The sequence below is a fragment of the Pyrus communis genome, chromosome 17 (genome assembly GCF_041283825.1).
Source record: "Pyrus communis isolate YQ-2024b chromosome 17, ASM4128382v1, whole genome shotgun sequence".
Lineage (NCBI taxonomy): Eukaryota > Viridiplantae > Streptophyta > Magnoliopsida > Rosales > Rosaceae > Pyrus > Pyrus communis.
Window position 1 is genome coordinate 25,759,090 of NC_142581.1, and position 13,195 is coordinate 25,772,284.

Below are 13,195 nucleotides of genomic sequence, written 5' to 3' on the forward strand. Positions count from 1 at the left end.
TTGCGTGGTCAATTATGAAGAGGAAGATTGCAAGCATAAAGATGATCCAATCAAGCGGCACGCATGTGGCTACATATTCAAGTAAGCTAATCTCGACGACTTCTTCATTTGTTGTTTTATCAATTACAACCAACCGGATATATAATTGGCATAACATATTGTATGTTATTTGTTATTTTTCGCTCCGTATTAATTATTCAAATTAAATTTATCCCATTAATATGCCCGGAAACCAAATAGTGGTATACGAGCTAGGTTGTAATCCATAATTGTACAATTTGTTTCATTGTTATGGTGAATTTAATTATTAGGGTTCATGTTGTTCTTGAATGGTTCTTTATAATATGAAAGGAGAATAAATTTTTTGTTTTTTTTCTTTGTTTTTTGTTTTTTTTTTGTTTTTTTGTTTTTGTATTAGCTTAATGTATATATAAAAAGTATCAGACAAATATAATCATGAATTTAATTTAGAATTTTCAAATTTAGTTTAAACATTGGGAAGTAAGCATGTAAATATAATAGAAGTAAAACCCCCTGGACAACAATTTTTTATAAGGAACCCAATAAGCATTACCTAAAGTAGCAAGAAATAGGCAACCTGATTGTGTACAAATATATGAAGTTAGCGATTTAAACTCGAACTCGATTGCACTGCCATGTTTGTAAATTTTCTCTTTTTCGTAGTAGTCTTATCTTTGCCCCTTTGGTTCTCATCAAGAAATTCTATTCTTTGGTTGATAATAACTACAACTGTGAAGTTCGAATGGGTGGGAAATTTTTAGATTCAACAGATGAAACTGAGTTGCGTGTAATGATATTAATCCTTTTAAATAATCAAAACAGTAAACTCGCTTTGATAGCACTGATAGAAAAGATGATACTACATTATCAGAAAGCTGATGTCGTAAGATTATCGATCAGTGCAACTTCACCGCTGCTTATTGCCTTGGGGGTAGGCAACCTAATTCACTCTCCCCTTCCCCAAAACACTCTAAGCCACTCGGGCAATTGGAGCCAAGGAGAGATCGATGGAGAAGTCAGGCAATAATTGCATAGCCTAGCGCCCTGCCTATGTGACGTCATCCACAATTTCAATTATTAAAAAAATTATAAAAAACTAATTAAAAATGTAAAAAATTAGAATTTTTTTTTCTATAAATACATAACCATATTCTTCCACTTTATACTACTTTCAATATTTTCAAATACTTTTAACCAATCTTTTATTATTATCTAAAATTAAAAATAAAGTTATCCTTTATTATTTTATAAAATTAAAGATTCTAATATTTTAACACGAATTGCCTTGGTTATTCAGTTTAGGGGTTGAAATGCATTTGGGCAATCACTGTTGGGATTGAGTTGCCTATTGCTCAGGGGGTCTTCCTACACTGAAAGCGCTCTCACAGTGGTGTCTTGAATATGTGTTAAAGAAGGGATAAAATTGTTCCAACAGGATCTTCTCTGGATCCTTTTGGTGAGGATCCTAGTGATCCGTAGATCATGTCCGTTCATCGTACATCGTGTGGTCAGTTTTTGTCAGGTACTTGTATTTAACTTTAAATAAAAATATTTAAAATAATTTTTGATCGCATGATGTACGATGAACGGATATGATTCATGGATTCTTGGAATCCCCACAAAGAGGATCTGGTGAGGATTCATATTCGAAATTGTTGAGCATTGAATGGATTCCTATGACAATGTCATGGATCTTATTGGACTTCTTCAGGAACAGTTATAAGTTCTTGCCACTGTTTTAAAAATCAAACTAGGCGGTCGCCTGACTTCTTCAGGAGTAGTTATAAGTTCTCGCCACTATTCTAAAAATCAGCCTAGGCGTTTGGAAAAATGGGCTGGAAGCTAGGCAGCTGCCTAGGTGGGCTCCAAGGCGGAGAGTTGGGTGGCACCTAGGCGGTCCTAGGCAGTTTTTTATATATTTTTTTATTAATTATGTGCTTTTTTCTTTTTTGGTTTCATGGTGGTATACTTATGGAAATGTTGTACCTAATTTGCAAGTGATGGATTTACTACAAGTTCATCCAATACTTATGGAAATGGTGTACCTAATTTGCATTTTATCATTATTTTATTATCCATACAAATATAGTTTTTTTTAGGTGTAAATAGACACTTATTTACAAGATATATAATAAATTTACATAAATCCGACTCGGCCGCCTAAGCGCTAGGCCCCTGCCCCGCAGTCCGACTAGCGCCTAGTAATTTTTAGAACCTTGGTTCTCGAGCAGGATATAACTGTTAGTTATATCATACCAGACTTTTTATGCAAAAGGATCCCCATTTTTAAAAAAATAGGTATTAGGTGTGGGGCCCACTCCATATCAAACTTCAATAATCTGAACTGTCTATTTTGTAAGTCTCGATTAATAGATCATCCTTACAAAAATTCAATTCAATCTGAAACCATTTGCCTATTTAATTATCAAGATAAAATTTCATTGTTGCTTATATAACAAAGTATTCGTTAATTTTTTTGAACCCAATTAGATATCTTAAATATTTCTGATTTGGCTAATATTTTGCAAGGATAGTCTATGAGGTGCAACTCGAAAAATAGACGATTTAGATAGTTAAAGTTCTATGTGATGTGGATCCCATAACTAATCCCTATTTTTATAAAAAAAAAAAAAAAAATTGGAATCTCTTCCCTTAAAGGCTATGATATGAGACATCATTTTAATAATAATATTATTATTTACTTATTAACTAGTATATATTATATACTTAAAGCATGTGTATCTGTACACCGTCATTATGGCATACTTTCACACATGATTACACTAGTTCTGAAAATCATGTGGTTATAAATTCCAACATTAGAAATAAGAAGAAATTTTTTATTGTGATCGGAATAAGGGAGTACACCATGTGTTTTTATATAAGTAGTGAAAAATTTTATTTTTTAAGCTATTAACTTTTTTTAATACATATATTATATTATTTGTATAATGACATATAATGTACTACTCTGTGTACCGATCACATTGAATATCTCTCATAAATAATAGACGGTGATTCTGAGAAAAAGCAGTGATGTAACTTTTGCTCTCTTCGAGCGTGTCGAAATGGGAGCAGAAAGGGTCTCTATATATATAGCTACAAAGTAATCTGCAAGTTGGCAGAAGAAAAGGAAATGCATACGGGTAAAAACTTAAAAAGTCTTTGAAGCTACATGCCTACCGACAGGGAAGAACAGAAGGTCTTCTTCAATAAAAGTTTAAAGAGGCTTTTAACGAAAAGCTTACAACTCTGTTCATTTTAACGAAAAATTATATTTTTACACTAAAAAGTCAATTATGATACTATTCACTTTACCTTTTATTTTGTCTTTATCGTTAAAACTCAAAGTTTTCAAACCCTTTTCATTAATTTTCTTAAGTTCGAAATCATAATGGAGGCCAGCCATTCATTACTCAAGTGTTAATTAAGGTGACACATCATTTAATTTTACAAATTTAGTCTACAAGTTTAGTTTGTAATCTAGCATTACTCTTTCATTCATTCTATAACATTTAAAAAAGCATGGTGGGCAACTATTCTTCTCATATAAAAGAACTTGACAGAGGTTATTGGGGTTTGCAGACTTGCACTTGTAGGCACAGAAATTACACATTTTGATTCCACCTTCAAATGAGAAAACAAAAGGTTGATATTGACATATTTTCACGTGTAAACAACAGGAAACAAGAGAAACAAGTAAAAGGAGACTAAGACACGAACCCATCACCCGAAGGTTCATGTTACATGTGAGTCCTAAAAGGCAACAGCTACCTTTTTTGACAACAAACAAAGCATATGTTTGGATTAATTCAGCTTAAGAGCATAGGGTGATATTATGAAATGGTCAAGAACCAATATCATTGACAATCGCATTCAGCTTTCTTTCCACCACTTCAGAACAGATTTTCCCCATCATATGGTAGAAGGTCAACAGATCAGACAATTGCTCCACTGACATTTTCCCCATCACATTCCTTGCCATTCTTTCTCTCTCCTCATTCAACTTCAATCTCTGTTTATAGGAACCTGCATTTCTCACTGTTGCACCCATTTGCTTCAGTCTATTCTCCTGCTGTAAGCTCAGTGCTGTGTTCGATTGCAGATAAGACAAAAACAACACTTTAGTATCAAAATAAAACACATTAGTATCAAATTAAAGTTTCCTAATGTAAATAGCACACCCGAGTCTCGCTCTCTCGATCACCTAGTGACCAAGTATCCGTGTGCACCCACCCTTGGATTGATACCAAGGTTAGAGATTAAAACACTAAACGCACATCTATTGTCTCCACCGTTAATATCGCATTTCACGAATAAATGGTCATGTATTCTTTGGTCACCTAGTAACAAAAAGTTAAAAAGAATAATATCAAGCGGTTGGTAATCTATCAGAAATTAACCTCAAGGAATTCTGCTCCAGCTTCAAGTTCAGATTCTTTGATTGGATGGAGACCACATCCTAGGCCTCCTGTGTATATGTTTCTTGCAATTGAGAAACTTCTAACAATTTTCTTTCTCCTTTTCTCCATTTCCCCATCCAGCTTCAAAGATTGTGGTACTGAAGCTGATCTATTAAGCTTGTTCTTGTAAGCAATTGCTGCCTTCACAAATTCCTACAAAATCCGCTAATACATTAATTCCTCATTAATCCATAATTTATGATTACTATATATTCTATACGCAAACAAAAATGTTATTGAAAAATTAAGTAGCTAAGAGACCTGATAAGCAGATGGGCAACCATGGTAATCAAACTCATCAGAATCTGGTCTCCTCATTCTCTCTGGATGAAACTGTAATCCCATGATAAACTTACCTTCCTCAGGATTATAAGCATCTGGATCGTAAAACCCTTCAATCAAACCATCTGGTGCAAATGCCATTGGCACAAATCTCTGTGCCAATTTCTTAACACCTTGATGGTGATAGCTGTTAACCCTAATCTGCATCTTCCCGTCTCCTGATTCCATAGACTCGTTAAACCAATGGTGCAAAGGAGTCTTCTCCACCACATTCACCACATGCCTATGCCCATCGTAGTCTTCATAATTTATATGCTGCACATACACACCATTTTTTTTATCATCGAATTTGCTGAGCTTTTTCGAGAGCTCTCTCTCGATGTCTTGGTAAAGGGTTCCTCTACATGCCACGTTCAAGACCTGTGAGCCTCTGCATATTCCCAAGTAGGGTATGTTCCGTTCGAGGCAGAGCTTCGCCAGCCTCAATTCGATCGAGTCTTTTTCTTTGTCGATGGCTGTGTCGCTTGCATGGAGCTTCCTGATATCTTCCAACTCTTCCGATGAAAGACCTGAGACGTCAACCTCTGACTCATAGAGAGACGGGTCAATGCCTTCTCCTTCGCAGAGGAGGACTCCATGGATGGGCTCGAAGCTATCCAATAACATGTGCACCCCATTCACTCGGGGCACGATTACTGGTACTGCTCCATAACCTACTATAGGATCAAGATGGTATTCACCTAAAATCACATACAAACGATTAATTATCAGTAAAACTGTGCATTAGGAATTTAGGATTAGAATAAAAGCGTTAAAGAAAGTGGTGTGTTGGCCTCGTATATAAGATTTTTGTTTCAACCGACTGCGTTTCTGAGTTCAAACCCTTCATCTTTCCTTAGTTACAGTAACACCGCTCGTAATAAAATGTTAAAAATTTATGAAGAAAAGAAGATGAAATTGTTATTGTTATGGAAATTGAGAGCGTACCCACAAAATCTACGAACTTGTTCTTGCGAAGGGTACGTCGAGAGACGATGAGGACGCGAGGGATGATAACGGAGAGATCAGAATCCATGGTGGTGGGTGCACGATCAATGTAATTGTTCTTTGGTTGTCTTGATTAATTTAATTATTTTCAGGGTTTGAAAAGAAGAAGACGAATAGAAAGTAGTAAAGAGTCTGAATTGCCAAAATTAGAGAAGAAGAGGATAAGAAAGCCAGAAAAAGCGCTATTTAAAGAAATTGGAAGAAGGAGTACGTTGTCTGGGCCGCATACATCTCTACAGTTCCCAGGTCAGTTTGTTGGAATTTATTTTTTCACAAACGATTGTGCCGATTAAATTGTTAGTTGTTGGAGAAAGAGAATCAGTACGGATCGAAGCCGCATCCTTAGCATTTGTTGAACACTTTTAATAACACCAAATTGATCAATTAAATGAAAAATATTATTTCTATTCCTATATTTATACACATACGATTTACCTACCATCGTAATTGTATTTTGATACACCAATCATCATAATCAACCAAAAAAGGAAAATAAATAATTACATTATTTCCCAAATTTTGATAAATATAGAATATTCGTAAATAAATTATTATATGATATCCAAATTCTTAACAAATTATTATACTGAGAAAAACTGCTTTTATTAGAATTTTAATAAATAATTTTCTTGTAAGTGGAGTGATTAATCTAGATTAGTATAGAATCTCATATGTAATAAAAAGAAAATTAGTAGCTTTGAGAGCATTTGCACTTGCATTCGAGGTCGTGTGTTAGTATTTGAAATTTTGCTAAATGTAGGATGATTATGTAAAATAAGTTGTCAAGCATATTGTCACATCCCGGCCCAGGGCGGATCACTTCCCGGGCCCGGTCCACCACCGTAGCACGATATTGTCCGCTTTGGGCTTACCATTCCCTCACGGTTTTGTTTTTGGGAACTCACGAGCAACTTCCCAGTGGGTCACCCATCATGGGATTGCTCTAGCCCCCTTCTCGCTTAACTTCGGAGTTCCTACGGAACCCGAAGCCAGTGAGCTCCCAAAAAGCCTCGTGCTAGGTAGGGATTGGAATATACATTTAAGGATCGCTTTCCTGGGCGATGTGGGATGTCACAATCCACCCCCCTTAGGGGCCCGACGTCCTCGTTGGCACACCACGACCAGTGTTAGGCTCTGATACCAATTTGTCACATCCCGGCCCGGGACGGATCACTTCCCGGGCCCGCTCCACCACCGTAGCACGATATTGTCCGCTTTGGGCTTACCATTCCCTCACGGTTTTGTTTTTGGGAACTCACGAGCAACTTCCCAGTGGATCACCCATCATGGGATTGCTCTAGCCCCCTTCTCGCTTAACTTCGGAGTTCCTACGGAACTCGAAACCAGTGAGCTCCCAAAAGGCCTCGTGCTAGGTAGGGATTGAAATATACATTTAAGGATCACTCCGCTGGACGATGTGGGATGTCACACGTATCCTGGAATAAGTCTCACACTTACGTATAAGAAATACAAAATTTATGACTCAATCACAAGGGCTATTCTCCTATACACAACTACGGCTGTCATTTTTCTGAACGAAATACCGAACTAAAAATTACAGAAACGAAAATGAAATTAGTGAAACCAAAAAATACCTAAATTGTAAATTACCGATCGGTAAGCAATAACTTGGTAGTTAAATTTTATCAAAACTGAACCGAAATTTTTTATTGTTATAATTTTAAATATCTAATATTATTAGGGTAATCTCAACCATTGGTTTATAAAGACAAACACATTTAGTCATCTCGTTTTTTTTTTTTTTTTTTCTAACGACTCATTCTCTCTCTGCCTCTCGATTCACTCTCCGGCTCTCAGGTCTCAGCCATCATCAACACTCAGCGACACATCTCAGTCTCCCTCTCTGGCCATCTCCTCTAACTGAAGAAGGTAAGATTTCAGTAATCTCAAAAGCTATAAGTTTTATTAATTACAAGTGTTTTATCCTTTTCATGTATTACTGATGGCTGCCATCACTTGTAAGGTTTCCATAACAAATTCGAATTTACTGAAGCGATATTTCGTAAGAAATACAGTTTAACTGTTAGTATGTAACATCTAAATTATCTGTTAATAAAATTTTCCTTGTCAACTGAAAGAGTGAAAAGATAATTTTTGATCTTGTATCACACTATAAAATCAAGGGTAATGATATAATTTTGCACAATTAAATTTTTTTTATTCAAACCTCACCCACATCTCATCATAACATCTCTAATTTAAAAATTAAATAACTCAATTTTTTTTTTCTCTATTTCTTTCACAATTTCTCTCCAATTTCTCTCTTTTCCATATATTTTTTTTAAAATTATTTTATTTTTGCACACATAATGTTTGAGCTTCGTCTAGTATTTAATTAAGCGGACCATGGCGGTCACACACGTGACACGTACACTGTATAGAGTGAGTGGAATTCCAGCAGCCAAACTTGACTGGTTCTCTCTTAATTTGGATGAATGAGAAATTCATGCATAGATCAACATTAAGAGTAATTAGCTAATTATAATATAAAAAATATCCTGCCACAAAATGCATGCACGGTGATAATATATACACACACACACACACACCCACACACACAAACCCTTTATGCAGACGGATCTCTATTTTTGTCAAAAAATAGGGATTAAGTGTGGGGTTCACTCCACAACGAACATCAACAATCCGAACCGTCTATTTTATAAATCTCAATTCGTAGATCATCCTTGCAAAAATTCATTTCAATCCAAAACTGTTTGCCTATTTAATTATCAAGATAAAATTTCATTGTCTCTTATATAACAAATTATTCGTTAATTTCTTCGAACCCAATTATATGTTCTAAACATTTCCAATTTGGCTAATGTTTTGTAATGATGGTTTATGAGGTGCAACTTAAAAAATAAATGATTCGGATTGTTAAAGTTCGATGTAGTTCGGATCCCACAACTAATTCCCGTTTAAAAAATAAAAATAAAAATTTCTGCCCTTAAAGGTTCCTCTCTCTCTCTCTCTCTCTCTCTCTCTCTCTCTCTCTATATATATATATATATATATATATATATTATATTTCATTGATAAGGACACTTGGCTTTCAAGTTTTGCATGGATACATTGAAATTAAGTTGACAAGTTCAACTAAGACAGGTCAAAGCCGAGCAGAAGCTGACTGGGAAATACTTTAACCACTACTTTGGAACGGGATAATTTGACAACTGGATTGGCGTGCATGGATCTCGTATTCTGATGTGGACGTATCCACTTTGCAAGACCATTCTATTTCTACTAGTATGGAGTAAACTAAAATACGTTTTCATAATGTAACTTCGAAAATATGATACTTAGCACTTAGCAGGAACAACATACGTGCATACTTGGAAATGAAATCGGCATCTAAACACATCCAGAACTTTACCCCTTGCATAATTTGGCAGATATTGTATTTTATTACAAAAAGCTTGAGCATTATTTGTCGCCTATTTATTCATAAGTAGTAATACAGTTTGTCAAGTTTCTGATGTGAGATTGCATTTTTCAACACATCCCTCACGAAAAACTGTTTTTAGTAGATTACACTTGCAACCAATTCCACATCGATAAATATACACTTGTATTATAAAATAAAAAAAATAGCTGTCAAACTTCATTGATCGCGTGCTTAGTTGTAACTTGTATATGGCAACCTTAGGTAAGCACATTGTCTTTACATGTCCTCAACTGAAGTCGGGCAAACAATCCACACTAAAACATGTTCTACATGACTGCCTTTATAAACAAATACACGTAATATATATTAACTTTATGTCTCACAAATTTCTCTGCAAAAATAAAAGTTGTTATGGTCTGCATAATTTACGCAGTCATGTATCTATACATTTTTCGGTTTTAATAGCGAAAATTTTGGAAGTATGAATTTACGCTGTGATTTTAAAGATGAAGTTGGTACCGGTACTGAGTGAGGATGTTGTAGCAGCAAGAAGCAAGAAAACTAATCCTTTCTGCAGCAGGGTTTCACACAACACTTGATTCCCTTCATAAATAAATGGATTAGGGGTGGGCACGGGCCGAGCTGGGCTCAAATTTGAAGGGACCGGACCGGATCCGCTTTAATTTTGGAATGGGCCGGGATGGGCCGAGTATTGAAATTTCTGAAGTTGGAACCGGACATAACCCGGCCTGTTTGAAACTGTTTGAAACAGGTGGTTCGGGCCAGGTCCACAGGTCCAACAAAAGGAAACAACGTTATTCAAGTATGTCTTCCTCCGACGCAAAACCCAAATGCCCAGCAACAATTGAGCTTGGCCTAAACGATCATTTCGCTGATGAAATGGGAGGCCTCGCCTGCCTATTCCAAGAGGCTCTAGATCTCCATGGGTGAACGACTTCCACGTCGCTTGTAGCAAAGCTTTGTACGCGTTCAGTACTTCTGCTCTCGCCATCTCAATCTCTCAGCTCCGCCCCTCTCAGTCCCCTGTCTCTCTCTGATCTGGACCGTCTTCTCGTGGCTAGACCCATACGCCATCTTCGTCTATCTGAGTGAGATTTCGATAAAATCAAGGGAGAGACTGAGCATATTACGGTAAAAAATGGAAGGATCTGAAGAAGTTTGGTGATGTTCGATATAGGGGTGAGAGAAAAATGAGAGACGTGCAGAGAGTGAGAGAGAGAGAGAGAGAGAGAGAGAGAGAGAGAAAGAAGGGGGTGAGAGAGAAATGAGAGACGTGAAGAAGTTTGCTGGACTTGCAGAGAGTGAGAAATGAGAGACGTATGAACTTGGTGGGTTTCAGTTTGAAATCGAAGAAGGGGGAAGACTTTGGAAGCTTGGGAAGGTTTCATTTTGTATAATTATATTAGAAACAAGCCCAATGAAACCAATTTCATTGTATTGTCATTATAGGAATGGGCCTATTCATTCATTCAAATAGGTGGGTTTTTATTCCGCCAACAGTGCCATCCATTGCATTATAGAAATGGGCCGGTCCGGGGCCCATGGGTATGAAGATTTGGACCCGGCCCTCCCCGTTTATTCTGATAAAAAAATTGGACCCGCCCCAAATCATGATTACCCGTCCCGACCCCCGGGTCCCCTACCCGTTTGCCCACCCCTAAAATGGATGGTCTGATCCTTGATATGCCTCCAAGCTGCACCGGCTCTTGAGCTTGACCATGAAGAATGCAATATTTCTGCATTTTCTCTGGAATAAACTGGTGCATTTTCCCAGTAGCTGCAAATTTTTTGGCATACCAACGGCAGTAGAAAGCTCTTGAATAAACCGGTGCACAGGAGACGAGGAATTACTCCGCCACGGGCTTGTAAAGCTGTCATCAAGTTCACGTGCAGCAGTTTCAACTTTTTCTTGATCATCTTCACTATCAGCAACTTCAAGCGCATCTAAATCAGTGTTCGCATGGTTAGGAACCCTGTTGAGCAGGGTCAGCTTCCTTTGGTACAAAAGGGGTCCGGAGTAAATTCAGAGTTTTGTGTTTCCACATTGGCATTTTCAGCAAGATTCAGTTCTTCGAGACAACCATTACCTGCTTAAAACAGCAAACCAAACAATTATTATTAGTTCCATTTCATGGGACTAATATTTGGGAGTAAGGACAGAGGTGAGCTTAGTGGTGTGAACCTGATAATGCCTTGATTATTCGAAGAATTCCAGCAGTCCCGAGCTCGCACTTTTGAAGAGACAACACTTTCAGACAACATTGAGAATCCAAAAGCATTGATGTTGTTACCCTGCGTTCATAGTGATGAAATGGAATTAATTAGAAATGTATCGACTACCCTTTTTGTCTTGGTAAGATCCAAGAAATTCTCGTAGCAGAAACTTGATTCTTAGACTAGCAAAGAGACTAATGACAACATTCTTTCAAGATAAAGCCCTTCGACGGATTTGGGCGTACATGGTGAAGAATGACAATTCAGGTCAAAAGTTACACAAATTAAGTGGAAGGACAAAGGACATGTAAAGGCCAGAAGAGAGTTAATGACAAAATAATCTCATGCAGCTCCAACAAAAAATCTCAGGTTTATAAAGGCAGCATATCTTCATGTATTTGTATATACAAATGAGAGAACAAACCTTCTCCGTGATAAGATTTTCCGAAAGGTTCAGCTCAACAATGCCATTAATCATAGAAGAATCGGTGCTTAGTCTGTGAATATAATTAGACGTCACTTTACATTTTGAAAAGTCAAGTTTCACAAACTCTGGAGTTTGGCTGAACAATGACTCAGTTAATAGTAATACCTCATCCTGCAAAAGAATATTAAAAAAAAAATTTGGAAGAAAGCAGTAAGGAGAATATGCATGGTGACGGAAGTGCAACAACAGTGAGAACTGAGAAGTAAATGCAAAATGACAGTGCACTCGCAATACCAATACCAGTTTCCCGAAGACTTAATCCTGACAAGGACAAGGTTTTAGCAAGCTTGCAAAGGCTATCAACTACAGACTGTTTGAAATTGGGGTTCCACCATAAAACCAATTGGCAATATGGGGAGTAGCCCAAGACCATATAAGCACATAGCAAACCTTGTCCCTCACCGATGTGGGACAACTCTCAACATTAGCCTCAGTCCATTCAGACTTAATTTTGAAAATCTGCATAAGAAAGAAAATTGTATATTCACCCCAGTTAGTGGATAGAGTAACCTGTGCATACTGAAAGAACGAATGATTTTAAGTGAATCTAAACCTTTTCAAAGTGCCAAGCTTGGAAAGTAAATAAATGATGGCATTTCCATGAATTGGGTAGTTATATCCTGTGAAAGGAAAGGAATTGAGACAACCCGTTAATTGATGAAAATAAAAAAGTCCAGCCAATTATGTGTATTACAATTATGAAATGTCAAGCACACCTATACAAAGTTGATCAACCACAGAATCAGCATTCAATGCCTCGGCAACCTTTTGAATTGTTCTAGACGTGACAGAACGGCGCTTTATGCTCAAGCTGCAAAGAGCTATAAAGCAAAGACCATATATTGGAAGAAGCACATGGGTGTACAGACAGCACAGCATAGCAAGCATACAGCAAGGGTGTGCACTCAAAGCACATGGGTGTACAGACAGCACAGCACAGCAAGACAGCAAGGGTGTAAAGGACAACAAGGGTGTAAAGCTTTCAGCTTTCTTTGTTGCTGACTCATGGACAGCAGGAAAGGAATTGCATGTGCATGTGTGCTGTTGCATCCAAAGCTTTCTTTGTATTATGTATAAATATGCCTTCCCATAAGGCTTTCTAGATATGAGAAGTATTACAATTCAAATCAGAAAAATCAATATGGTATCAGAGCAGGAAAAATAACCTGTCTCTGCAAAGCCTCTTGCTGCTGCCTGTGCGCAGCTTCTTGCTGCTGCCTCTGCACAGCTTGCTGCTTATGCAGAGAAAGCTCC

The 13,195-nt window shown here is 37.1% G+C and overlaps 1 protein-coding gene and 1 long non-coding RNA gene across 2 annotated transcripts; both read right to left on the minus strand.

The window, feature by feature from the left end:
* Positions 1–3,649: 3,649 nt before the first annotated feature.
* Positions 3,650–6,032, minus strand: LOC148689701 (putative glutamine amidotransferase GAT1_2.1). The gene is made up of 4 exons (XM_088689367.1): positions 5,754–6,032; positions 4,746–5,506; positions 4,427–4,637; positions 3,650–4,122 (listed from the first exon to the last, which is right to left on the minus strand). The coding sequence occupies exons 1-4, from the start codon at positions 5,839–5,841 to the stop codon at positions 3,869–3,871; spliced, it is 1,314 nt and encodes a 437-aa protein (XP_088545493.1). The 5' UTR covers positions 5,842–6,032; the 3' UTR covers positions 3,650–3,868.
* Positions 6,033–9,450: 3,418 nt separating this feature from the next.
* On the minus strand, positions 9,451–12,561 carry LOC148689702 (uncharacterized). Its single transcript, XR_015958564.1, has 5 exons — positions 12,495–12,561; positions 12,167–12,400; positions 11,879–12,052; positions 11,423–11,532; positions 9,451–11,327 (listed from the first exon to the last, which is right to left on the minus strand). It is a non-coding gene; the product is annotated as an uncharacterized LOC148689702 (long non-coding RNA).
* Positions 12,562–13,195: the final 634 nt, after the last annotated feature.

Coding starts and splice junctions, on each gene's coding strand:
- LOC148689701 (XM_088689367.1), bottom strand. CDS start 5,841: ATGGATTCTGATCTCTCCGTTATCATCCCTCGCGTCCTCATCGTCTCT. Junction 5,507..5,753: donor CAAGTTCGTAGATTTTGTGG/GTACGCTCTCAA, acceptor ATGTGATTTTAG/GTGAATACCATCTTGATCCT. Junction 4,638..4,745: donor GTTGCCCATCTGCTTATCAG/GTCTCTTAGCTA, acceptor CGGATTTTGTAG/GAATTTGTGAAGGCAGCAAT.